Source organism: Bombus pascuorum, chromosome 3 (genome assembly GCF_905332965.1).
Source record: "Bombus pascuorum chromosome 3, iyBomPasc1.1, whole genome shotgun sequence".
NCBI lineage: Eukaryota > Metazoa > Arthropoda > Insecta > Hymenoptera > Apidae > Bombus > Bombus pascuorum.
This window is the reverse complement of record NC_083490.1, coordinates 1,256,610-1,284,522: the sequence shown is the minus strand read 5'-3', so window position 1 is coordinate 1,284,522 and position 27,913 is coordinate 1,256,610. Positions and strand designations below refer to the sequence as shown.

General features: G+C 45.8%; 2 protein-coding genes across 3 annotated transcripts; one reads left to right on the top strand and one right to left on the bottom strand.

The window, feature by feature from the left end:
* The first annotated feature begins 131 nt into the window (after positions 1 to 131).
* On the top strand, positions 132 to 26,791 carry LOC132905240 (uncharacterized). 2 transcript variants are annotated; one of them, XM_060956355.1, is made up of 4 exons: positions 132 to 3,485; positions 13,920 to 14,093; positions 23,601 to 23,778; positions 24,260 to 26,791. In XM_060956355.1, exons 1-4 carry the CDS (start codon positions 561 to 563, stop codon positions 24,496 to 24,498), a joined length of 3,516 nt encoding a protein of 1,171 aa, XP_060812338.1. In that variant the 5' UTR covers positions 132 to 560; the 3' UTR covers positions 24,499 to 26,791. The 2 variants fall into 2 exon arrangements, with proteins under 2 accessions (XP_060812338.1, XP_060812340.1); XM_060956357.1 differs by lacking the exon at positions 24,260 to 26,791 and adding an exon at positions 23,940 to 24,253.
* A 66-nt stretch (positions 26,792 to 26,857) lies between these two features.
* Positions 26,858 to 27,745, bottom strand: LOC132905268 (mediator of RNA polymerase II transcription subunit 22). Its single transcript, XM_060956420.1, has 2 exons — positions 27,541 to 27,745; positions 26,858 to 27,314 (listed from the first exon to the last, which is right to left on the bottom strand). Exons 1-2 carry the CDS (start codon positions 27,641 to 27,643, stop codon positions 26,995 to 26,997), a joined length of 423 nt encoding a protein of 140 aa, XP_060812403.1. The 5' UTR covers positions 27,644 to 27,745; the 3' UTR covers positions 26,858 to 26,994.
* Positions 27,746 to 27,913: the final 168 nt, after the last annotated feature.

The window sequence follows — 27,913 nt, the reverse complement described above, 5'->3', positions numbered from 1 at the left end:
CTGTTCATTCCTCTCGGTGTTGTGCGCGTGTGCAAGTGTGAATGCGTGTGCGTTTCTCACGACAGGTGCCTTTGATTTTTTCCGATTACTCTTCGAGTAAAGCAAAGTCGACTCGGACGTCGAAACGTCGAATCGAATACGCGAGCGAATCGTATCGAGCGACGAGGAAAAAAGCTGCATCTTCCGTTAAATTGTTACGACTCGTCGGTGATACGACGTATTCGTCGAGAATATCGTTGCTCTCTAATTTTGGAGGACACTAGGAAAGATGATCGTATAAATCATTGCCGGAGAAACGAAACGTGTCTTCTGTCAACCTCGTGCGCGTGAAAACGTGCATACATATGTGTCAAAGACATCGATTTTCCAACGAGCATACGCAGCTGGTGGTGGTTCTGATCGGTGGAAGGATTCGTACGAGCACGATGAACGGCGAGCGTTGTGCCTGAAACGAAAAAGGACATATTTTGACAGCGCGAGAATCGAAAGGGGCCGAGGGGACGTGTGGTGTCGCGTAGACTCGGGCGCGCGTTTGCGAACGCGCCCATCGCGCGTCCAACATGGCTACCACCAGCAACACGACGACAAGCGCCGGCGAAACGAACGGCAGTAACGTGCCACAGTGGAAAAGAGACTTGATTCAGCGTCGTCGGCAACAGAACAAGGTTCTCGCGAGTAACGGAGCCAGTGTGAAGCTATGTTCAGCGGTGATCGGCTCGTCGACGACAACGACGACGACAGGCGGGACATCGGAATCGGTGGCCGATCCGACCGGTAGTCAAGAACAGTGTATAGCCGGCAATGTGCCATCGAGATCGTGGACAACGAGCAGCGGAGAGGACAGTGTGAATATGGTTAATAGCTCGAGTGCTAACAGTGGTAGTGGTGGAAGCGCCATAGCTGGTGTCGTTGTATCATCTTCGCCGTTTTTCTCGAGAGGACCGGCGTGTGGCGCCATCATCAGCAGCGGAACGACCGCCGCCACCGACGTTGCCTCGACAGTCGCGTGCAACATGCGTCTCGAGGTGGATCTGTCGTTCTGCTCCGACTCGGAGGATGTTGCGAACGATACTCTAAGCAAATCGTCGACGGACATGGAACGAAAATCGGAACACGGTGACAGTTCGGAGATGGAGGATTGCAAACAAGACGGAAAAGGGGCCGATTTGTTGGCAGCCTGCGACGATCATCGCGCGTGTAGAACGAACAAAGTGGAGAGAGAGCTTCTCGCGGATTTGTCGAAAATGAAAGCCGGTAAAATCGAAACGGAAATGGCGAGGAATCGCGCGTCGACCAGCGACGACGGAGAGAGCGACAGTTCGGAGGAACTGCAGTACGGACCGGGAATCGTGAACAAACTCAAGAGCAAATACCTTAACCTTACACTGAAAGAGATGAACAAGAGTCGCGTCTCGGTGCAACGTTTCAGACGCGCCGCGAGTCTCGAGGATCTGCTGGACTGTGACGACGAACCGGGCGAGAAGAACGCGAGGAAGTACGCGAAAAGGACGACCACCGGTGCCGCTACGAAAACCGACAGGTACAGAAACGCTTGCCGTGGTAACGAGTCGATGAAACGAGCCCGAAGCGTCGAAACTCTGATGAGGTACAACGGGACGGACGAAGTCGGCAGTACCCACGGTGTATCCGGTCGTGTGGTGACCAACGGTTTGAAACAGGACCCGGTCAACGATCACATTATTCTGATCGATCGTAGCTCGGTGAAAATAGAGAGCCGATTGGGCGAGCTGGACAGGCCAAAACCCGTGAACAAGCCGAAAAGAATCAAACCGTTGCTGGCGGAAACGGAAAGGCCGCCGCCGGATCTAGTCAAGACCACGATGAGGATCTTCGAGGGGTCGGCGAAGAAGCTGAAACCGAAGGGCGAAGTGGCCGCGAAGGTGGCCACCTTCAAAACGATCAACGACACGTTCAAGGCCCAGGCGCAGAAGAAGGTAGGGCCGAAACCGCCGATTCAACCTAAACCGTTCGTCAATGGGAATTCCAGAGCGCCACCAGGATCGCCGAAGAAAATCGTGTTGCCGCAGAAGCCGACGGCCGAGCTGATCGAGAGCCAAGCCGGCCAGGAGTATCACATCGACGGAGTGATTACGGATCCCATAGTGCAGTCGGTATCGTCGGTGGTCAGCAAGTTCCAGCAAATCGAAAAGTCGCACTCCCCATCCCCGTCGCCCGAGCCATCCTACAAGTTGAAATTCTCGCCCGCGCCCAGTCCCGAGCCACAACTAAGTAAATTGAAATCCTCTCTGGAGATCAACGTCAAGTCACCGCCTGTAACGCCCGTTCTTTCCCCCAGAATTTCCTCGCCCAGGTTGCAGAGCCCCTCGTCTCCGATGAAGGACACGCTCAGGCAAAGTTCACCACGCGTTCACAGCCCTCCGTCCCCGATGAAGGATTTCGTCAGGCAGAATTCCAGCCCCGTCCACAAGCCACCGCCGAGTCCCAGCAGGGAGTTACTTAGACAAATGTCCGTGACCGAACCCTGTAAGATCACGCCGCGGCCGCAACTCGAGGAGAACGGGAATATCGTCAACGTCGAACAACATCCGAGACAGCAGCAGCCCTCCGAGAGGATACAGCACAGTCCTACGGATCAGGAGAAGCCCGAGGAGAGCAAGCCACCGATCAACAATGCGAATCACAGCGACGACGACACGGCGGAGGAGGTCGATGCCCCAAAGACGATATCGAAGACCGCGCTGGAGAATATCGCGAAAACCGGCGTCACGATGCAGTTTAGTTTCAACGACAAACCGATCTCCAACAAGAGTTACTTGCCAGGATTCAAGCAGAATGGTCAAAGGCCAACGGACGAACGTCAAGCGGATGCTCGGACCGAAACCAAGTCGTTGCCGCTGGAACCTCCTCGGGGCAAGTCGTTTTTGTCCGCAGGTTCCACGAACGTCGTAACGGATCAAGAGACCGTCTCGAGGCTGCAGGAGAGGTTAGAAGTGGACAAGTGTGACAGGAAAATCGAGGACAATAAAGAGGATACGATGGATACCAAAGCAAACGTCGAAACCAAACCGATCGGTGCTATCTGCAGCCTGGGTCTGATCAAGTCTCCGACCAATACCTCGTATCCGCAAGGGAACGAGTTGAAAACGATAAGATGCCAAAAGGTGGAGTCTCCCCCTCAAAAACAAATCGGGATAATAAGACCGCTCGTGTCTACCAAGGCGCAGCATCCTCAGCAGAATCTGAGCAATCGGGAGTTGGAGAAAAATCTGATCAATCGAGTGAAAAGTATAGAACAACCTACCAAGGTTGTGGTTAGCCTAAAGAGCGCCGATGAGATTCAACCCGCGAAAAAGTCTGGCACGGGTGGCGCCGGACTGTGGGAGACGAAGCCCTGGAACCAACAAAACAACACCATGGTGTTCAATTTCAGTAACCGGAAGGAAGTGCCGGATTATATCGAGAACGACGGACTTATTATCAAAAAGAAACGGGAGAAGCCAAAGGTGAGTCATCGCTACGACTATTTCTAATCTCGCACGTTACCCTCTCATCCTATCGCAGTTGCTCCAGACCGCGCCAATATTCGAAACTGCGTGTCTCGAAGGGTGGATTCGATCGATCGTTGCCAACTGGAATCGTTCAACGCTAGGATCCTCTTGAGCAATAATTTTCTACTTAAGCATATCGTCGTATATATAATCGGTGTATACAAGTACGAGTACGAGTTGTAAGTCGCGTAGTTCTTTTTTCACAAGTGTATAATTTTCCATCGAACTGAATGATTAATCAACTCGTTGTTCGATAGATAAAGTTAGTAAATTTATCGGTTTTACGATATATTAGAACCGATAGCTTGTAGCTCGCGACACTCGACGTTTCAATAACGATATCAGTTTGATTACGCACGACGTCCGAAACACTTTCTTAAACTAAAATAAATGTTCGTCGGTTGCATAAGTTCGTTAAAAAGCAACGTTTCGAAAGGAAAATACCTTTCGAACGTACGAAGCTCCTTTGCTCGATTTGAACGATCTGAGATATGCCAATTGGAAACCGAAGAGTTCGTGATCGGATTTTAAATAGCTGGATATCGACACGGTTCAATGGTACCCTGTCACGGACCACTTTCTTTTCGTACGTGTGCGTATAATTGGAGCATTTCACTTTCTTTAATATGACTTACGTTAACAAAAGCGTTGCTGGCGTTGCGTTCGAGGCGTACGTGCTCTCGCGCCGCGGCACACGTAGAATTTTAAGTGACGTCTGAGCATTCGTGGCACGCGGTCACATTTAACCAGCTCGTACACGACATTTATTTGTTTTCCATTCCACAGCGTCGAGTAGAAGGATGTCGCGCAATTCGACTCGTCGTAAATTTGTCTCACAGCTGATGCCATACCGAATCGAAACGGTAACGCGACTCTTCCGACAGATACTCGCTTCTTCTATTCGATCGTAATTCAACTGCCGACATCTAACTCGTCTGTCGTGGAGCTTTGAACTTTTAATAGCGCAGACCGTTAACCTGGCGACAATGGTTTACCGCCATCGATGAAATCGAGCGTATTCGACGTTTCATCGAAAAGCTAGAAAATTAAGATCGCGATCGGCAAATTGAAGGTGGCGACGAGGCTGACTTTCACGTATTAGATAACGCGGAAGCTCGATCGTCCGGTATACGAATCGCTCTACAATTTCTTTCAGCTGCTCTCGGTAATTTTCCAACGATCATCACCTTGCAATTTATCACTGTTCCTGGAATTATCGATTTCTTGTTGCGCGATCTTCGTCTACGAACATCTCGTCGAGAGACGTCCGTCTAATAGTCGTAACGGGATTTTCGCGAATCGACCTGCGGAAAAGAGGGAACAACCGCGTTGTCTTGATACAAAGAAGGAAACTGGAGCGTGCATCCAGATCGCGAAATCATCGTCGAGGCATACGAAGCGAACAACGTAATGGATTTCTGAACGTTTACAGCGATGCATCGAACGACACTCCTCGTGACACTTTCCATTCGATCGAGTCGAGCTCCGTCGTCCTTGGGTCGACCGAAAGGCCTTCTGGAGTCGCGAAGGTAGCGCGTTCTTTCGCATAGCACGTGCATACGTGTCTTATTCCGTCTAGGCTATTTCCGTAGACTATCTCTAATCGTAAGTAGCTTTCTCGCAGATTAAAAGCTGGATCTGCAGCTATCTATGGAAATTTCTGACGTTAGAACTCGAGAAGCCCCTGCTTGTCCCCGATACAATTGGATTATAGTCTAAGGACAAAACGGCCGATGAATGATTGATACCTATGCGATCTTCGTGGCGTGTTCGCGAAGCCTCTGTTACGCCTCTGCAAATTTATCTTTGTCGTAGCTGCGAGAGGAGGTGTACGATTACGCGTGTACTATGTTTACCTTCGACAGTCGGGGAAAGGTAAAATTTCGCGGCGGTCTGCGTAATTCGATTGATGACATGTCGCGGGTATCGGATTCCTTGTCTCATGACGTTAACTCGGTTCGACGCTGCCGTGTATACGCGTAGCGTGTGTCAGCGTAGATCAGCGGTTCCGAAGTTGCTAGCACTGGTTGCTGCTGCTGTTGCCGCCGCGGATATAACCTTCTCTCGTTGGTAATTAAACAGAAATTAAGTGGCTACGGATCTCGCGATAACGAAATTGCATAGACGTGCACGCTTCTCGGATATCGAGTTACGAAATCGAATGGGCGCCGGTAAACGATGTTAATCGATCGAAAGTTTGTCCGGTATGTTTCGTGCCGAAACAAAAAGAACGACAAAAGTTGGAACAAAGTGGGAGGAGATTCTGGTTTAGGCTCGAATGTAGGCAGATCGGTCGAGATACGCGATAGTACCGCGTGCAACACTCGTCGGTCGCGTTAATTAACCTTCGACGACCTCGTAATAATTGCGCAAGCTCGAGCGGTGCACCTCGGCAACGCGTGCAACGCGTCACGATGCAGTCGATTATAGCGAGCTTTAATAATTGGCCTAATTAATCGACGAAAATATTCACAATGGTTCGGGATCCGCGCACGTAACGAGGTAAAAGGCTTGCTTCGCCGTGTGATGCGCCAACGGAATTAGGCCGTGGAACGATCCTCCGTTCGGAAGACCGTCTTCTCTGTTTCTTTTTTTTTTTCTTTTTTTTTTTTTTTTTTAATCTACGACGCTGAAAGAACAAGAGGAAACGCGGATAACGAATATTCGTGACCGATGAAGGTACGAAATGCGTTCGACTATGTAAGGAACAATTGGACGTTGCATCGAAGCTGGCGCGTTTTCTTCGTCGCCCGTTGCCAACGACTTTATAAAGAGAAACGACGGGAACGAAGCTAGAACCGGGATAGGTGTAATTGAAAAAGGAAAAAAATAGGAAAATGAAATAGAATCGCCGAGTGTAGTCTCGTGGCATTCCTAGAGGTAGCCGACTGAAACGATGAGCGTTTCGTAATGCAGCCGGAAAGAAATTAATTGCAGAACAGAGCGTTACCAACTTCGTATTACGTCGACGGAAAGTATACACGTGGTTGTATTTTACACGCAAACCGAGCTGCCCAGCTATTTTAGGAAGAGCATTTTTCGATCTTCGATAAGCTACGATAAATCTGCCAATAATAACGATAAGATTTGTATTCTCGCGAGTTCTTTCCACGTTACGCGAACAGAGCTTATCCAGAAGTGTACGTTCGTAAATATTTCCACTTGGGCGCGATAGAGGATCCGTGTACATTTCGAATAACGCTCTTTCCCGTAACGGTAAAATCTTTCACAATCTTCCGAAAGTTTATCCCCGGTGAAAGCAGAAATTACGTGGCATTTCTGCGTCTTAATCGTGCCGTAGCAGCAACGGAAATCAAGAATTCCGCGTTGTCGTTGTCCGAGTTTCAACTCGCTGGGAGGCTCGAAAGCCTCTCGGCGTTTACTACGCTAATTACCGAGGAATGTGGATGTTAACTGATAAACCAAACTGGTTACGAGACTAGTTATGCTCGTTTTCCTTCACGCTTATTATTATTACGTTACAATAGCCGGCCGATACATTAGTTTTGTCACCATAAACGTACGATTAGCAGGCATTCGTCTTGCCCGTACAACAACCCAAAGGGAAGTACAACCGATGATTACGCGCTATTACATAACCGTTAAATACGTTCCTTTGCTTTCTATGTTATTACTGTTATCACGAATCCACTATGCGTTAAATGTTCTACCGACCGATGTAACTCTGCACGCGTAATATTCGGAAAGGAAAATCAGTTTCCTATTATATATTCCTAAAACCACGTTTTGCCTATCTTTCGTTATAAGAAAAAGATAAAGATCTTTGAAACTTTAATTTCTTCTAGAAACAAATCCTCTACGCTCTGCGGTGTCGTCCTCCGTTTCAACGGAAGTACTGCGATCGGAGTAGCGTGTTTCGTGTTCCACTGAATTCCGATCGACTTATCGTTGAATGTCGTACAACGCTTAACAAGTTGTCATCGAAGAAAGATAAACACCCGGCTACAGTTATTCTTCTATAAATACAATGCTTGTCCGGATACCTAGACAATTTAGCATATATCTCGATGAGTCAGGCAACTATTTATTTTTTCTTATCGACTGATAATTAAGAAGATACAAGAACGAGAAGTTGTTGAATGTCATCGATGCGTCAAATGCTGTTTCATCGATCGTATTTTTTTCAAAATTACCATCGATAAGGGATTGTGTTGGAAGGGATGACAATACGATTCGATCGAGAAGCTTCGATGATTTTGCGTAGCTCGTGCTGTCGCTGCTATACACTCGCGAGATCGCAGGAGAGAAAGGAAACGCGCGTCGTATCGTTCGAAGAACCACTGTTGGCTCGTTTCGTCGACAGGTTTACCGTATTGCATGTAAGTACGGTAATCGAGTTTACGCCTGGAGAAGGTATCCTTGACCTTCTTTCTTTCGATAACTATTACCGATAGCCTGTTATTCGCACCTCGTCTTCGAGTTCGGCTTGCCGTTTTATCCTGCTAATCTGCGATCGTATTTTTCATTCGTCCAACTTGACGATACTTCTCGTATCTCATAGTCTAACCGTTGCTTGTAAACACGTAGCGCGTAGCAATGTTATCGCGTTAGACGTTGTCATCGACGATCGTTGATCGAGAGGATAGTTTAGCCACGAACGGATTCGAATAGCGAGATTCGGTAATCCCGAGAATTCGATAGAGATGTTTCTTTTCGATCCTTTCGAGGAGAGAAGGGAACGAATTCGCAGTTCGTCTCGATCGGTCGGCGGTCACGGGAGGTCGTAGTTGTTGGAAGAAATTGCCAGGTAGAAGTTGGATAGCCGATCAGCCAGCTAAGAAACGGCAGCGGCATCGTGGCTGGTGACATTCCATACCACGCTATGGGAATTCTCGTATATGGCCGTCCTAGAGGGACGCGAGACTGTAAGTACCGCTTCAGCGAGTGAAGCTGGCTAGGCCCGTTATCGCGTTTCAGACTCGCTCCTTAAGCAGGCCTTCTAAGGAACATTGCGCTCTAACGATCGTGTCGCAACTGAATCAGCCGCTAAGATTTTTGGTATGTAGGCCACGCGACAATAGCTTCTCTTTCCTTCGCGTTATCTGCTCTTCCGCCCGCGGCGAACAATGCATTCTTGCATAATCGATGCTCGGAATCGTGTCATCGTGATCGTTGAAAATTCGACCGGCTCTCTACTCAGAGTTTTGTAATTCCTAGTGGGAAGCTCCGATCCACCGATTCATCGTCCGTCGTACGATCGCGATTCGTACTCTGTAATTTTCAACGCGTGACTTTGACCGGTCGGAGAACGTTTCCAGAACTGCTGGAGAACCGGTTGGTCGGTACGCGCGATACGATCGATTCGTCGTTTCGTTAATTCCGATGATCGATAACAATTGCTCGAACAAACGTTATTACTGCCTCGCCGAATGTTTGCCGCGTGGATATTAAACCGTAAAACGGCCCCATAACTCTGTCGATAATCTCTGAGCTGACGCGAATTTTTCGCAATTGAAAGCTCGCGCGCGATGCGACACACGGTCGGCGTCCTCTCCGATTTATTAGAAGTCCATTTGCGAAATTAATCGCGGCACCCGGAGCTAAAAAGCGATCATGGGAGGATTAACGAGGCAACGTTAACGAACTTTTCTCCGTTTGCTGGTACGATTCGAATCAGCCAGCTGTTGCATTCCTTAACCCCATTACGATTTACGTTTTTATCATCGCGGCGACGCAGTAAATAAGCGGCGATGGCTTGCGTGGCCAGTCTTTGGTTATTCCGGACGATCCAAGAGATTTATCGGCCGTTCCCTCGGTGGACAAATTCAAACTCGAGAGGATCAATTTACCGAGATGTATCCGCTACGTGTTTATTTCTCGTGCGCTTTTTCCAGCTTTCTTAATTGGTCCCTTCGGTGTAAATAAAGCCAAATATAAAGTAGCCGAACGTCATGACCGACACGCTTATACTACACGATGGAATTTTTTCAATTTACATCGTGAACGCGCGCCGATCATCCGTTTTGTTCTTTCTAACGAAATTCGGTGTGCCTGACCTCGTTTGGCCTTGACCAGCGATCTCTGGTGGTAACTCGAGTGGTAACGCGAGCGGACAGCTGGTCCTGGATCGAATTTGCATTTGCATGCAAGCCTCGAACGTCGTACGGTTCTCGCTCGACCCTCTCACCCTTCTTCTCCGGTTACGTAATGGATCCAGTTTTTGGCAAAAACGCGTCTCTATCAACGAAGAGGAAGATATTCGTTTTAAGAGCCTAATAAATACCAACACTCTTAGTAGGTAGTCAAAGATAAAAGCTGTATAGCGACCAATTAAAATCGTATCGCCGAGTTGTATATCACCTTCGGTGACTTTAACGACCTTCGACTAGCATTAGAAACGAAAAAGTCTATAGCCGGTATTTTACAGCCGATTTTAGAGCCAAAATCGACTCAACATTTTTTTTATCCGTCGGTGTATCTGTATAATTCGATCCATTAGAGAGTAGAATCTACGGTATCAGCGACGCGAAAATAGCAAACGCGTAAATGGAAATCGCGGAAAGGTTATAACGAACGACCTCCATGGATTAATCTCGACACTGTATGAATCATTCGGTCGGGACTGTGCGAGCTCCAATTTAGAAATCCGACGCGACGCCACGATCCACCGACGAGTCATATCGCTGTTTCCGTGAAAAACCAGCGACGAGGCAGCGTTTCGATTTTTCGCAGTGTCGCGAAATCGTGGCTGATTCATAGGATTTCGAGTGAGCGGCAGCGGCGGCCACGACGACTAAACGGAGAACGTTCCGAGCGACAAATAAATTTGTCGAATCCGCGAATAGACGGAGAACAAGACTGGGCGTGGTTTCTCTTGCATAATTTCGCTGTCCTACGTCCCACGGGACGGCGACCGTTCAAATTGACGGCGAAGCGAAGAAACGCGACGACTGCCGAGGGTAGAACAAAGGGGAGAAAGTTTCTACTTTGAGGAACTGGTATCGAAGATAAAATCGGTTTTCTACGCCCGTCGCGACTTATATTGTTCCGAGTTAGCGCGAGTCGCGACGAATTTCGCGTGACGAGACGAATCCACCAACGACTGAATTTCGTCGACAATTCACACGCAAAGAATGTGACGAAACGTGCATCCGTTGCGCGTGTCATCGTGTAATTTCCACGTGATAACGTATCGTACTCTTATCATCGTGTACTTCCTTTTTAATAGAAATATAAAATCGTACATTTCTGACGTTACGAGAATTTATACGAAATTTGCTATGTTTCCGTAGCGCAGAGGAGAACGCAAAGTTTTTTTCCGACGAGCTTAGATAGCAAATCTTTATAGTCCTCGGTTTAATAGAATCATCGTTAACGCACGCGCCTAATAAAGTCAAATAAAGCGAAATTAACATGACATTAATTATTCTCCAGCAATCGTGTCCGTGTAGAGAGATTACAATTTCATACATATGTATGTAGATAGCTGCATTGTTTGAGCTAGATTGTTAAACTCGTTGCTTAGAGACCACGAGTGTGTGACGTCTGCAAAGCTCTGGCCGTGGTTCTCGCCAGGAAACGAGCTCGTTAAACGTCGGGTAGAGCTGACGAAAAAAAAAGTAGCTACACGTATTACAGCGATCGTATCTTTTCTGTCTTTTCTTTTTTTATTTTCTTTTTTTTTTTTTTTTTTTTTTAATAATAGTAATCGCCTTTGCCATATCCATATAGGGAGCTGAAACGCAAACCTTTGAAATCGAATATGCTACTGACACGAGGTTTATTTTCGAGACACCCCATACATCCGGTTCTCCGTCTTTTTTGACTCTTCTACGTGGTTCGAACACGACAAAGGGTTAACTTATGCGGGTTTGCACCTCCGTGAACGCAGGTGTATTCGAAGAGAGGTTGTTCCTATACGATCGTTAGGACAGTGTCTTGGACTCTCGGAGGGTTCAAGGTCTAAGCAGTACAGGTGATATCCCGATACGCTTGGAATAATGGAAAGAAACGTCCTGGGAATTTCTCATGAAGTCAGGGACCTCGTCTTTAGGTTCATTGTCGTTTCTTCCTTCCCCTATCTTCCGTATTTTCCCTTAAAAACTATCTTTTTATCCTTGGAAATCCTTTCGATTCAGTCGGTTAAGCCATACTGTACGCTTGGTTTACGATATTTTAGTTCCAATTAATACGCCAACTCGAGCGAACGCGTTTGACCATCCGCAACATCGGATTAAAAGTCATCGATATGGTGGGCAGTCGGTAGATCTCGTAAATTAGAAACGTCGTCGGTACACGAAATAAAGCAAGATCGGTCTAAACGTTTGTTCTATTTACGATACTGGATTAGCGTTAATTCCAAGGTGTCCAAGTTAATCCGCCTACTTGGTTCGTTATTGAGCGAGTAAACGCAGCCAGAACGATTTTTCTCACGACGCGTTATCGCGTGCAATCACTTGCGTAATATAACCGACACAATAAAGAGATACCAACCGCGCCACGGAAGCAACGGAAATATTGAGTTACTTTCTTCTCACGGCAGCATCAATGAACGTTCATTATCGTACGGACGATAACACCACGGATCGATTAATTTCGCTCGCGCTTTATTACACATCCAAACGTAAGTTGTCTGGATGGAAGAGATACGCGAGGTTGTAAAACAAGCGAAGCTTGAAAGCGCACCAGTTTAAATAATCAAAACAGGAATTCGATTCGATTTATGATCGACCTTTAGAAACTTGATTCGTTGGCTGCTTCTACTTTAGGTTTTCCTCAAAGATAGATCGCTGATATTTATGCAAATGCAAATTTTTATCAACGCGAATAAAGGGATACAGTTTAAAAATGGTATTAAACAATATTATAACAAATACTTTATTTTAGATATCGTGTGCGTACTAAATTTCTCGCAAATGCACGAACATTTGTCTGACCGCAGCTAGATCGATCGACGTAGCTACTTAACGTTTTAATTTATAACCTTGTCGTATCTCTTTCACCAGGAGCGCAAGTTCATAATTTAAATAATCTCAACGCGCGTTTTCGCCATAGCTTTTGAAACCGCAAACCAGATTGGATCGCACAGCGATGACTCTGTGTCTTCCATCCGGTGATCGATAATCCACCGCGATCCGTGATCGATATCTTTTCGTTCCAGTGCATCCGCGGCACGTTATATTCAAATCCAGATAGATATTGCGTTACGCGGCCCCGATTTCTGCTCGTCCGTAATGTGGCTTCGCGTTATGATCCGTGACCGCATTTTTTCTTAGATCTCGCCGTTCAACCCGAATTCTTTCGGTCGCGCGGACAGAGAGTGGGAAACGGAAAGGAACGAGCGAAGGAAATTGTCGCAAACAGGAAAGAATCACTTTCGAAGGATCCGAGGTCGGAACTGGACCGGAAATCGACAGATCGTTTCGTTTCGCGCGTCATTATTTCTTCTCTGGCGTATTCAAAGATTCGTGGCAACTCGTAGGAGTAATTGCTGATACGTACGCGTCGTCTCGTTGTCGAAGAACGTGATTCCGTTCTATTAATCGTTCAACGAGACGATCGACCGACGTATTCCGTGAATCGCGCAAATTTTGTCACGCGTTCGGGATTAAACGCGTCATCGCGAGAGATACGCGTGAAAACAGTCTTTTACATCTTTATGTTTGTTTCTGTAGGTACAGAGGCAGCCGTGTGCGAAAAAGTAGTCAAACTCGAAATAGTAGGACAGACGGACGATGGTGCGTGTCGAAGACGCGTTCGTGTCGCATTTCGTTCGACTCGGTTTCCAAATCGACAGGATGTTCATTCACGAAATAATTGAAAGGCAGCGGATGTCGATGAATAACGCGCGATCGAGACGCGTGTCGTCCCGTGCGACTGTATCCGACATCGAGGGCTCGAGGGAAGCGTATCGAGGAAGTTACGACGCTTATACTTGTCTACGTTAGCTTGCAGCACGCTCGATCTCGTCTCGAAATCTCGATACTCTTTCGATATCTGCACGTCGAGTGTTGTTCGGGACGCTTTAAACGGTCTTTCTTATTCTTCGAGACACCTGGCGCTGTTTGTCCAGCGAGCGAACACGACTCGTTTGCATCGTGCACGCAAATTGCAGCCAAGCGGGCACGTGGGCGCGTGAGACGCGCCAATTGTGCATACAGAGGGTCCACTTTGGCCGTAACAGACTCTGGACAGCCGGTTTCGAAACGGGCTTCGCGTCGATATACGCGGAAATTTTTTAAGGAAAGTCGACACTCGTAGCCTGAGGTGATTTTTCGTGGTTCGACGAAACAACGATCGGAGGTGAGAAACGCGAGGCCGCGCGTTTCCTCGGAACTCGGTCGACGAGACTCGAAAGTCACCTCGCCGGATTCCACGCATCACGTTCCGATTTCGAGAGCTCACTCCTCTTTTTTGCTGGGCCCGCAGGTCGGTGACGGTGGCATCATAGTGTTGGACACCACGTTGGACGCGTCGACGACCGACGACGCCGAATGGGAACTCGCCGGTGGTCCACCTTCGCCCTGCGACGTGTCTTTCTTCAACGATAACGTACTCATCAACGGTCGCAGCAATCTCTCGAGGACACCGCGAAATCACAAGGTAAGCAAAACGCGTGCTTGAGTATTTTCGACTAGTTTCTTGACTCGCAAGAGTCCTCGAGTGATAACTAAACGGTGAATGTTCACGCATTTGTGAAAGATTTAAGTCTGTAGAAACGAAACGTCAAGTAACTTTTTCTTCAATTTCTTTAATAATATCGCACGAGAATCCGCGATCTAATAGTAACAACGCTGATCAACAAGACGAGAAAGCAACGGCGCAAAAAGCTCGGGATAATCTGTTTGCTGATCTTCGACGAGCGTGTATCACAAGATCGAGCGTTATCCGATGCGCGATAATTTGGGTTAAGTTCGAAAACTATACGAAAGTCTGTTAACACGAGGACATCGCGTTTATCGTATTACTTTTGCTTCTTTTTTCTCTTCGAAAGATATGTTAACATCTGGTTATCGGACGAAAAGACACGTTATCTAATCTAATCAGCTGCAGCTCTATAGTTGGGATCGCGCGGCGGGAGCTCGTTTAAGTGAAAAAGCAAGCGACGCAATACTGTAACCAAGGCCCTTGGCTCACCGTGGGAATGCGCTTTCCCTCCTGAGAGAGATTGTAAAATATTCAAGGACAAACCTCACCGAGCCTTTCGGCTCTTCTCTCCCTTCGTTGTTCGGTCCCTTCTTTATTTCCTGTTCTCTCAATCCGAATTTTTAATGCATTTTTCGTCCCTGCCTGAAAACGGACGTGCCAAAATTACGTTATGTCTCTCGGTGGAAAATCATAAGACGCGGTATCGTTGTATATTAAACCGAATGAAAATCAAAAGACGTTATTTGTGTTGTGTCACTGATAAACTTATTACAGCTTGCATGCCAGATCTAGCAACCGTTCATCATCCTGATAGCTTATCTTCGTATATACGTATATGTATATATGTATATCGATTTGCAAGGTAGTTATGCATAGTCATGTTTGATTCTATACAATTTAGGATTTACACGCCGAACGTTTCCTTTTATCGCGTCATTCTTTCAGTCACAGTCGTATCTGTCAAGCGTGGTGACCAGATACGAAAAAAACTTGTTCGCTCGACGATCCTACCTTTTCCAGATATGTAGGTACTTTGAATTTTTATACTCGCGGAGGTTCAACGAACTACTCGTCAAAGCGAAAACTTACCGATTAACGAGTTTCGGTAGAACAAGTATCCCCGGTGGCCGAAGGCTCGTTCTAGCTCGAAAGCGGATTAAACGATACTCTCCTTTCGAACTATGGATAATCGTTCTAAATAATTAATGTGCTATAACATTGTACAGGCGCGTCATTAATTTTCACGGCCCAGCTTCTCCCAGCGAGTTGCCATTAAAGATAAAATTGCTCTTGTACAGTTTCGACGATCGATTCGTCTCTGGTTAATCGACTGCGATTACGACGTCTTATCCCATGGAATTCTACGTTTCAACACCACGTGACTCATCGTGGTATTTGCGAATCTCCGGGGAAGCAGTCTCCCGGTCTGTTCCTTTTACGATGCCAAGCATATGCTGTTGCAGGCCGAAACCGCGTCACTGTGTCGACCGTTTAAAGCAAATCCAAAGCAAATGTAATAAAAACAGAGAAACCAGATAGCACAGAAATCGTAGATTGCCTTCGTCTCGTTGTCGGTGTCGATAATTATTAGCACGTTAAAAGATGGAAACGCGTCGATGGACGACTTTCTCACGGGCTCGAGTACACGCGGATTCCCGTGACGATCCGTAGGTAGCCTACCTGTTACCACCGTCGATTTGCAAAGTAAAAGTAGCCGATGCACGAACCGGCAATGATTTTCGAGCAGCGACTCGTCCAAGGAGTTAATCTACCGTGCTTCGTGGGAATGCGGCGAAACACGCGCAAATTCCGTTTCAGGGTCGTCGCGAAACCGAGCAACACGACGTCTTTCACAAGCACGAGCACAAGCACGCGTTGCTTTCGGATTCGGCGGAAATCCTTGTTTGTTTTATGCAACGGGCGACGGTGTGTAAAAGTCAAAGGCGAGGAACGACTCGCGTTTTTCTTTTGCTCGATCGGTTTACGAGCGAAACGACGGAGAAGCGATGATCGTGATTTTCTGGAAATTGCATCTTACGCAACGTGTTTTCTATCGATCCGAGTCAATAATGATGCATCGATGCTTGAGTCACCGTCTCGAGTAAATCGATTTCACGAAGCTCCGCCTAAGTTTCAATTTTGGTATCCAATTAACGTTGCACAGGCAGTAACCTTTAATAACGGATTACGTAACGAGCGTTATGAAAAATCAAAACCGGTAAAGGGGGCAATTTGCATATTGGAAAGTTGGATCGGTGGATGGGGGTAGGCGGATTTTGGAGAAACCGGTGCGGAATATTTCATTGTAAAAGCGATCGAAACGAAACGACTCGAGTGCCGCTTCGTCACGCTTATTGTCCAGCGATCGATCATTCGGATCGCGTCTCGAGAAAACCGATATCTCCTGAATCGATTGTTCGCCGATGCATCGTATTTTCTTTCTCGGATTTATTCCGCCGTCCGCCGAGCGTATCGGATCGATAGAAACTGCGAACAAGCTATTATACGACGTGGAATTCCATTGTGGCCTGAGTTATCGGCGAATAATTCTTCTCGAGTAGAAAATGCGGCCGTTGTTCCACGGTCGACGAGGCGTCGTCCAAGCTACCAGCTAATTCCTATTTCGAACCAAGTCTACCAAGTCTGTAAAGATAGTTTAGGCTCGTACGAAATTGAATTCGATAGGATAACGGGATGATTAAGGACAAAGTTGCGCGAACCGCTGGCGAATCGGACGGTACGTCGCGAGTCGGAGATTTCACAGTTAGCTCGGCTTAAATACCATTACCTTAAAACGGCGCTGACCGAAAGCAAAGCCGCGTACCTACCCATAAAAGTAAGTATCGCGTAAAGTTTATCTTCGCGACGCGAAAGCGTTTCCGCGCACTCGAAACGTGTTAGCTTAGAAATCGCGACTAGTCACGGAGAACGCGTACGGCGATTGCTTCTACGCTATATTTTAATTTTATTGGACGTAGAGGAATTCTAACGGTGAAAAATTACACGGCTGAAAACACCGGCGCGAGATGACGCGTTGCGCAACCCTGTTTGCATGCCGTGTTAGAAAAATTCTTTAAACCACCCGATGGCTAGCTCGTTGCTCCGCTAACGTAACTCGCAGCATTTTTGCGCAAATTCTCGGCTGTTACGCTCGTCGTTTCGTTACTGCAACCTGATCCAAATAGCGAAACGCGTTGTTGGTATTTTCCAAACGCGTTTCAGAAGACACGCGTATAATGCCCGGAACGAAGATTTTCATCGGAACGAGCGAGACGAACACGGCACGTACCGCATCAAAGTGCAGGAGAAAATTGGTTGATTTTCCGACTCGATGCACTGAAAAAGCACGCGAAAGGAGGAACTTTCGAGCGCGAAATTGTCGTCCACGTCTGACAAACACCGGCGGTCGTCGCAGCACGCTGCAGCAGATAATTCGTTCTTTACGATCCACTTTGCCTCCGGTCGCGTATCGTACAGTTTCACCTCGCAAACAATCGCTTTTATTACCGATACCAGCCACGTACCGAGTCGTTCGACGATAAAGCACACGCGGCATGTGCTGGCGTGCGCGCACGGCGCTCGATAGGGAAATAGGTGAAACAAAGAGGAGGCTCGTGCGAAATTCACTGACCCTGTTCCCGGTCGAATATTTCAGCACCGTTGGAAATTTCTCTCCTGAAATCGAAGACGCGCGAACAATAACGCAACCGTAGCAACCGCGGGAATACGATTCTCTTGTTTCCCGTAACGTACAGCGTCACACAAATATCTGGGATCTCGTAAAAATTCAACATACGCCATTGACAAGAATTGTCAAAGCCAGTGTTGGCTAAAATTAGCGACATTTAACGTACTTACATCTGCTAGGAAAAGTATAACGAGGTCGTGAACCAAAGAGCGCTTCGGATCTCAAGCTGCGAATCATTTTCGAATTGTTACGTTCGCTGTACGCAAAACAGCCGGTTGCCTGTTCCTAGAATCCGTTTTTTCCCCCATTATACGTTATAATAATTTCAAATCGTTTCGAGTATCGAAACCCATAAACTTCACCGCCTGACCGATTTTATAGCCTCGGTATATCTCTTTCACTAACAGCGTATTTGCCGGAAGGACACGAGCGATCTACAAGAAGAATCTAACGTGTATATGCAGGCAAGGAGCGAGTGACAATTCGAGTATCGGCATAACGTTCGAGAGGAACTATTTTCAAAGAAATATATCGACGAATCTTAAAACACGGTTCCAATGCCTACCATCGAATCGATGAACGAGTTATATAGCAATTAATTAACCGTTTAATACACCGAGACGTTGATCAAAGGAATATCATCGCTTGATTCTTAATGGAGTGGTAAGTGGTTCCGCGAGAATCCGCGATCAACATCACCGTTGCTCATGCTTCTTTTATTTAATAGCGATCCGTGAAAGGTAATGACCGGCGCTCCAGTGTAAAGCCATTACGCGAGCAGCATCTGATAATGCGAATAATCGCGAGCGCGATTGATGGCACACTCGCACACGCTTCAGGGCTGCGGTCTTTGTGCCGTGCGACAAGCGACATCGACCACTCGATTCCTCGCAGCTATCTATCTTCCGCGTGAAATCTGCTTACGACTACGATTAATGGCGTGTTAAATAAAACAAGGAATTTTCAAACACTTAGTTACGTCTCCACGATTATCTAAATTACAGTTAAACGCAATATTTTAAAATTTCACACTGATAACGCCGCTTATCAACGCGATTACCGAATCGTCGCGATACAAACAGCGTGTGCATGAAAATTGGTCGAAGACGTGAACGTCTACGACGAACAAACAAGCGCCTTAAAGATTGCTTTGGCGAACAATTAACAAATTCTCAGAAGTTGTTCCGCGATAATGGATCGCTACGACGATGGCAGAATCATGTTGCATAATCGACTCGAATAAAACGCAAATGGCATCGGTCCCAAATAATCGCAGCGTTCGCGAACCATGTGACGTCGTAAACGAGCACCTTTATTCGCTGAATCGGCTAGCCAGCGATTCTTTGCGCGGACTCGTCGATTTGTTAACGATTCGTCAGCGATTTTGCAACGTTCGTCGTCCTTGATTGAAAGGTAGGTCAACGATTTGAAAACTTTGTTTACGCGATTCCTTCGTTTATATCGAACAGATCGTTACGCCATTGTTTTATCGTCGAATTTCATAAGTTTGAGTTCGATCGGTGTTGTCACATCCAAGTGACAGATGGCTCGGGTCCGAAGATATTTCAAAAAGCGAGGAATATCTTTGCAAAGCAACGTCTGCGTATTGTATGTATATTTTGGTTATTTAACGCTAGCGTCATCGTGGTCGTCGACCCTACGGTGCCGTCACCTCCCGCAACAATTGCGAAATCATACCATTCTAGAGAAAATTGCGCGACCGGTAATTCTCCTCGGCTTTGATTGTAATACAGTTGCGAGCGTTTCAACGCCGCAGTCGCTGGAAAATATACGAAAATCAATTGTAATTCGTGGGCTGGTCGAAGCGCGGCGGGATTTTTTTCTACTTCGCTTGCTACCGCGCAGGAACGTTGTTCCGGATCGGTAGCAGGGAGAAAAAAGGCGAATTTGAATTTCTAATTTTACCACGTTGCGGAAAACCCGACGGGTAATTGCGTTTACGGACCGTTAGTATCTTGTCGAAAAGAGCTGCGTACAGGGCATTCCATCTTCCGCGTTCAACTTGGCTAACCTCGTGAGAAAAAAGATTATTTCGAGTATCGAAGTTTTTATCGTTGTAATGCACGTTTCTCCCAGCTGTTTGTCTCTACAAGCTTTTGAGATACGTTTTTTCGTTCGATCATCGTAATATGCTTCGCGTGGTTGACATGGACGCGTTCACGATCTCACTCGAAGAAAATTGCGATCCAAGACTGTTTTAGTTTATCCGAAAACGATCTAAGACGATTTACAAAAATGAAAATTGTATGCGCTCGGCAAAGATTTCTTCGATGTTGTAGGAAACAACGAAAATGTTTGTAACATTGGTTGGTCGATCGAGACTCTCTGTACACTGATAAATTCAGCCGGTGTTCCCTCGTAAATACGCCATCGCTTTGTAAGTTCTTTTCGAGTAATGCGCCCCGCGTGCATCGTCATTGAATAGGTCGCTCGGCGCGTATGCAAATGAAGAAATAATGTAAACACTCGTAGACGCGGCTAATTTGCTTCTAACGTACCCGTGGTACCGTGTATGCGACCGTTTATACGGTAACGGTATTCGAAGCGATCCATCCGATCGGCGCCGAATACCGGTGTAAATAATCTTCGAAAAATTCACGCGAATCGCTCGTCGTGGATAACGTTAATCGCCACGAATAGAACAGCCCGATTCTATGTAACCACTTTCTCGTTCTTTGGATCTCGTTATCGATGGGTATCGCAAAATTTAATCCTTTCGAGACTGACGAGTAACGTTCGCAAAGAGTAAAAGTTACATTTAGAATATCCATAAAAGTTCGCATTATCGTATCATTGGATTTATCGAAAGAAAAATTCGTTTCGAACCAGTTAAGATCGTATTTAAAGGATCTGTGATTCGCGCGCATTCTTCTTGGTTCAGCGCGGTTTGGCGCTACAGAATCGAACGTTCGAACAGCGACCGCTTAAACGGAGAATCACAGAACAATTCGCTGCTTGTCTGCTTTTCGAATACGCGATACCTCATGGGCCGTTTAATCTTGTCAGCGCGAGAAAGATCACAGGTTTTGCCAGACATAACGGATACGTACTCGTCTAGTTTTTACCGTGCGGAACATGTTTTATGCGTGCATTTGACGCGGTCGTGCGGTGAGATACGCGGGTGTTCACGGGAACGGGGCGTCACGACGATAAATTCCTCGATGCTTTTATGTTGCCTGCCGTGCACGACCTGGCCAAAGCGACGCGGAGAAAAGGCTTCGACTTTACAAGTCTGCGTCTCCCCTTTGAGTTTCACTGCTCGACCTATCCTAGGGTTCGCGCCGCGTTAAACTTTATGTCTCCCTCGCGTTTGCAAATTATCCCCGAACGATCGCCTATCCCCCGGGTTAAGCGCTACGTCCGTGAAACTTGCGCGAATAATTTATCGCGCGCCATTACGACTTCGTCGACTCATTTTCTCGAATTAGTTCTGCATGGTTCTCCGTTGCAGCGTCCGACATTGTTTCGACTGCGAATAATCTCGAAATAAAATTTAGAGCGAACTACGTTGCTGTCGGCGAAGCAACGCGACGGCGTTTCAAAGGCATTACGAAGCGGCGCGGCGCATGTGGGACGTAAAATGTAACGCGTAATACGTAAAAGTCCGCCTGGCTTCCTCTTTCTATTGTCCGTCGCGATAAACGGTTTCCTTTCTCGAGGACGATAAGAGGCGCGTTGTTTCTCCGGCTGTGGTCGAAAGTAACCAGGGCTTGTCCGCGACATCGTAGACGCATTTTTTCTACGACCGATTCCTTCCTTCGGACAGTTGTTGTTGTCATCGAAATCGAAAAATTCCTCGAGATTCCCGAGCTTGTCGGAGAGGAACGAGTCTGCAACGCGAACGCGCTGTCGAAACGAGGCGGTCTTTTTCTCTTTATCGATCGTAAAGATGCAAAGCAGAAACTAAACGACTCGTTATCGAAATTCCTATTTATCCGTTTCTTAACGAGACCGCAGAAAAACGCGAATCTATCTCTCGAAATGACGCGACATTGTACGCGATATTATCGCAGTAGCAGATGTTTCTACGCGTTTAGAAACTTTGCGCACCTCGGATTCGTCCGTGAATTTTTCCTCGTAAACGTTCGCCAACGGTTATACGCGCAAAGTTTAAACGGATATTCACTGGCAGCGTGCTCTCGAGGATGATTTTATGGTCGAGAAAGCACACGCGCGACACAACAAAAGGTTTACGCTCTTTCGAGGGTAGTTCGGTTCGCCGTTTTCTTCCTAAAAATCAATATACCGGCGACCAATGAGCGCGAGCCTGCCATGGTTCCCATGTATCTCGGTTCGAGGAACGATTTGACGCTCGTTGCACGCGAAACACGCTCGTCCCTGCCAGCCAAACGTCCAGGATGTAACTTTCCATCTTGATATTTACCTTTTGCCAATGACGCGCGTGTTCTGTTTATCGACATAGTGTCGCGATTTTCGCGCCAAGAAGAAATCCTTTTCTTCGCGTTCGCTCCGATAGTCGCTTCTGCATGGACGTACGTGCGCGGATTCTAAACGTGCCGTTCGTCCGTTCAAAGTCGTTTCAACTTGTTTCACCGAAAGAAACTTTATTACGGAAAAAATTACGCTCGAGAACAAACGCTTAAGCTCTAACGATATTTTCTTTCGAACGAGTCGATAGATGCTCGAACAAGAGACTCTGCCAACCAGTCGATAGGCTGTTATACCGGCTGGAAACAGGTGATTATACGATGCAAGTTCTTCTGATCGCTGTCGATGACCCGAGACGGATGGCAGTTTGTAATTAACTGGCACCATTAATTAACTAGGACGTTCCGGACGTCGCTGACCTTGATCGACCAGGGTGCTCTTTTCAAACGGTTGGTCGATTAAAAATTTGCTCGTAAAATTCGCGCGTGCGATCCTATCGAACGTTTCCTTCATTGGAAAACGATATACGCGAAAGGATAACGCGTCTACGCTTTGTTTGGTGCGTGGCGGAAACTCGTTCGAAGGCATTCGCCATTGTCGCCGCTCTTCTCAACGATCTCCTTTGTTTGTTAAACGACGAACGAGCGTTCTCTGCTGTTGTGTCCGAAACAGTTTCGCTGTTTTGAAAACTCTGTACACGTAGTTAATCAGCGAGTAGTCATCCTCTGCTCGAAATAATCGCAGATACTGTTACCAACTCGGCAAGTCCAAAGACCAAGGATTTATTTGCTCCCGCGATCTAGTAGCGCTATCATCGCGGACACGAGCGAGACTATCAAATAAACCAATCGATACCCGTCGCACGAACATTCAAAAGAGAAGGTTCCCTCCATTTTTTTTTCGGTAAATAAAGCTATGATAGTATGGTACGTTGACGGTCCTGGTGGACCGAAATATCGGATGCACGATGAACGACGAGCTCCAACGACTCTCCAGAAAAAGAATTGCTTTCTCTTTTGATGCTCGCGTTCGTGGACAAGAAACGAACGAGGAGGCGATGTCCTCGCTCGCAGTCGAAAAAGCATCGAGTGTGACGAGTTACTGTTATTCCAGGCTGTGTGCCGTTGTTTGTTCTTCCCGTGTCTTATTTGTAACCGGCAAAAGACACGGACCTTTCCGCGTCGTATAACCGTCTGATTCGCAACAATAGCGTGGTATCGATATATTTCGATCGTTGCAAAAGGCCTTTGTCTCGTCAAACGATCGAATTCAGCGCGTTTCCGTCAGACGCGAAACTTCTCTATCGAACAGCTTGCTAATTCGATGTGCTATCGAACTGACCGATATATTGCGTTTTGTTTCAGCATCGAATACAATTTGATGATACGGCTACCCGTACCTTCGAATATCCGAGCGAAGCGTCGATGCTAGAGGGTGAGAGCAGCGTGGATGGCGAAACTTCCGGTTCCGTCGAGCAATCAACTCTGATCAGCGGTAAAACGTCCTCGACCAATTCGACGACCAACATGCCGACCCTACTCGGTAATTTTAATCGTTGTTTCTCGTTACCACGAACCAGCGTCGCGGTCAGACTACTTTTTTTTTTTTTTCTTCTTTACTTTTACTTAGGAAAGAATGTAGCTTTTATCGAGTACATCGTTCCTTCACTAACAACGTATCTCGTTCTTTTCGGTTTTTTCCAGAGGCGACGTTCGTACACCACGTTATGTCTCCCGTGAACCGCTGCAGACAATTGCAATTCCTTTTGAATGTCGACCCTGTAAAAGAGTCTCTAGTATAAATTAGTTCCATAGTTTCTAGAAACGCTTCACTTTCCCTACACCGACTTTAACCGACAGTTTTTCCTTATTTTTATTGAAAAAACTTTCCGTGTCTTTCTTGTCGCTATATCACTTTCGAAACATTTCGTTAGTCCCTCGCTCTGTATATATCGTACACGTTTCTCTTGTCCAACTCGCCTAGACCGCGTAGCGTGCTGAAAGCTAGTGCTTGTTCCCCGCAGGTGGTGGTGGTGGCCTTGCCAGTTACACTCCTAGCAAAGTGGACTTGACGTCCGAAGGGTTCGAGCTGGGCGTGACCAGAGCCGTATCGTCGAGCTTGCTGGCAACATCGACATCGTCGTCGACGCCGACAACCACCGCGTCGAGCCAAGCGGATAACGAAAGCGAAGTGGATTACCTGAAACCGGCTCAAGACGGGGGCGCGTGGGGCTCCGAAACGACCGGCGATCTCCTCTACTGACGCGACCGGAAAACTCGAAGATCGGAGAAAGACGCGTGAAGCGGGAAACTCGTTAAAAAGCTCAAAGGAGAGCTCTCTCTTTCAAAAAGAGAGAGCAGGGAATCCCAAAATTCCGACTACTCAGAAGACTAATGACAAAGTATTTTTCTTTCCTTTTTTCGTAGGCAGAGTCGCGGAAACAGTCTTTTATAAGAAGGAAGCAAACAGTCGCTATGAACAAAGAAGAGAAGCACGTCGAAAGTTTCTTCGAACGTTTCAACGTGACGATTGTTCACCCTATGAGTATAAGCAGAACTGCAAGTTTTCGAGAAACGCATCGCCCGACGCGTTCGCGGTCGGAGCCAGCGTTACGTGTGTTACGTAGATAGTTCGCTGTCGTAAGAATTACGCGCAATACATTTTCCCGACATAGGGTACGAATCAAAAGCAAGAAAGGGGAGTAAATATTCGTTCGCGAACGCGTCGAAGCAGAGGCAATCCTTTTCTTAGGTAATTAAGCGAAAAGACGGTATCATTCCAAGTATATGCATTTCTTTGTATTATTACGATAACGAAGTGAACAGACTTTTCCTAAGTGACGCGTAACTATAACTGCCAAGATATGTCAGTGCATTTCTTTTTTCGATAGCACCTTAAACGGAGAGCCCAGTGATCGGTGAGAAAAAGAAAGAAAGAAAGAAAGAACGAAAAAAAAAACGAGCATATCACCTTTTTGGTACATTTTTATAACAAACGAAGAGAAGTCGACGATGGAACTGAAAACATTTTGTAACCTTTTTGAGATTACTTTAACGCTGAACCCTTCAACGTTCAAGCTGCTGCCAGTCAAAGGCCAGAGTTTTATGCAGGATTTTTAGAAAAAGAAAACAAAAACAATTAAATGCGATAAGAAAGGATCGTTGCAGAAAAAAAAGAAAACATTGGAACACTCGAGTTTAGACTTTTGTAAAAGTTTTAGCCAAAGTAGAATATAAGTCTACTTGATATACCTAATAATATGTATATGTACAATAAGTGAAAGTTTTGGTCCAGGAATAACATTGCAATTGTAAATTCCGAGAAATTCGTTATTTATACTAAATGTATGGTATATCATACAGATATCCTTTACGAATGCTCAAGATAAGACGATAGATGTATACACGATATTTGTTTTGTTGAGTTTGTTTCACTTTTCGTTTCTTACATTTAGACGTGGACCAAGCAAAGAGAAAAAAATAAAAAAGAAAAAGAGAAGAAAGAAGCTAATAAGAAAGATACGGAGAAAAATATCGATTTGTTAATGAATACGAGCGTTAATTTTAAGCGAACCAAATTTTGTACATATTAAATTATTATCGATCTCAAAGTTTCGCAAAGTTTATACACGGAACAATTAAATTGCTTTGAGATCGACTTATTACGTGTGCTTTTCTTGTTTTTCTTTTTCGTTGTCCGTATTATGTTTGAAGTGGTTACACGAACGTCGAAAAATTAAAAATGTTATGTTGAATCGCGTAAATGTTCGAAGTATGATTGCGGCAGTATGGTTAACTTTCTACTAAGATTTAATCGCGTGATCGCGGACTGATTCAAGGGTAAACGTGCGATACGATGATAATAATTACCGATAACGATGCATTTATACACCGAAACAACAACTGTGTTCCAATTTTCGTCACTGTATTTAGTAGACGCTAGTATTCTCTCGTACTATTTTCATTTGATTTCACGTTATCGTTTGATCGATGCTTGATGGGTCTGTGTCACAGCGTTGCATTTTACACTGTGATATTTTTCTTACTTTCTCTAATAACGACGTATAATAATTGCTTCCGAATATTTTAAGCAACCAGAACCGTGTCGACCGCTCAGTTTGTATTTTCACAGTATGTACTACGTATCGGAGTGAACGAGATTACGATGGACGAAACATTCCAAATTCTAATGGCACGCGTTATTGCGTTTAACCCAATCGGTCGATTGATCGCGAATCGATGTCGGTAATCTCGCTGCTCCGGTCGAGGGAACTCCGTATTATTTCTGTAAATTATTGCTGTACAGTATGGAGAGGCATCGTCGTTCAAGTAAAGGATTAAAAAAAAAAAAGGAAATAGTATTATCCTAAGATTATTCTTATTGTTCTTCTTATGATTATGATTACTCTCATTATTCTTATTATCGTTATCATTATCCGAAGCTTGAATCCACAATTACCTTATTGAGTATACTTACCAGTTAGAAGTATTGTGTGATGTATCGTCTGTGTGTTATTAAGGTATTCAAGTAATAAAATGAAACAAGTACGCCCGAATTATTATATCGTCAAGCCTATCTTTTTCGCGTGTCTCGTCAGGCTCCCAATTAAGAAGTAAGAATGTACTATCAAAACTATTCTTATTTATTTAAATAAATATATACAGTTTATTAAACAAATAAATCACATTTCAGTAAATTCGTGGTCCAGACAAGCACTGTACAACTGTACACCCTTGAAAAACCTAACCAAAGTTCGTGTTATTTGTATATCGACGTGTAATATTCCTCTTCCAAATCGTATAAATCGGCGGCCATGTCGTCTCGCAGAGATGCTAACTTTTGATCGCATTCTGCTTGTTTTGTCCTAAATAATTTACTATTTTGTGCTATGGCTTCGTTCACGGATGGAAAATCGTTGAGTATCAAATACTGCTTTATATCGGAAACCAGCTTCATCAGGGATTCTCCCGCGCGAACGATATTCGCCGCCCTCACGTGCATTTCATACGTATCTTGTTCGCATTGTGTCATCCGAGATAATTGGGAATCGCCTTCTCCTTTCGCTAGCTTTATAATCTCTGTAAAATAACGATCAAACTAATTAAACGTCCGCGGATACTTAGAGGTTAGGTTTTAAATATCATTAGTATATTGAATAAAACCAATCGTTTAAATTCGACAAAAATATCTGTCAAACGATAGGTTGTTATACCTGCATAACGTAACATCGTTTTTTTCGTTAAAAAAAACCATCGATTCTCTTATTATTATGTACCGCGGAAAAAGTGAGGTTATATAGTATACCTTCAAAATTCTCCAACATCGATTTCACATCCTCTTTTAACCTCGTTGTATAAGACTTCAACAAAGCTTCCTTGCTCTGCGGCAATGCCCGTTGTGCTGCCATTATTTCAAATAAAAATTAACAATCCTTTATTTACGACAACGAATTTCACACGTTGCGACAACACGAACTGCTTCGGACGCTTCATAACGGGATCATAACAACGCCATTGACGGATGCGATTTTACCGACCGAACCAAAATGGTCGCGAGTGCACCTCGATTCAAAATCTCTCGTGATCATCTCGGCAACGGACGATCGCTCGTCTTTTTAAAAGCACGGAAAATCTCAAAATTCGATTTTCAACGTGACCTTCGGTCACGAATGAACCGT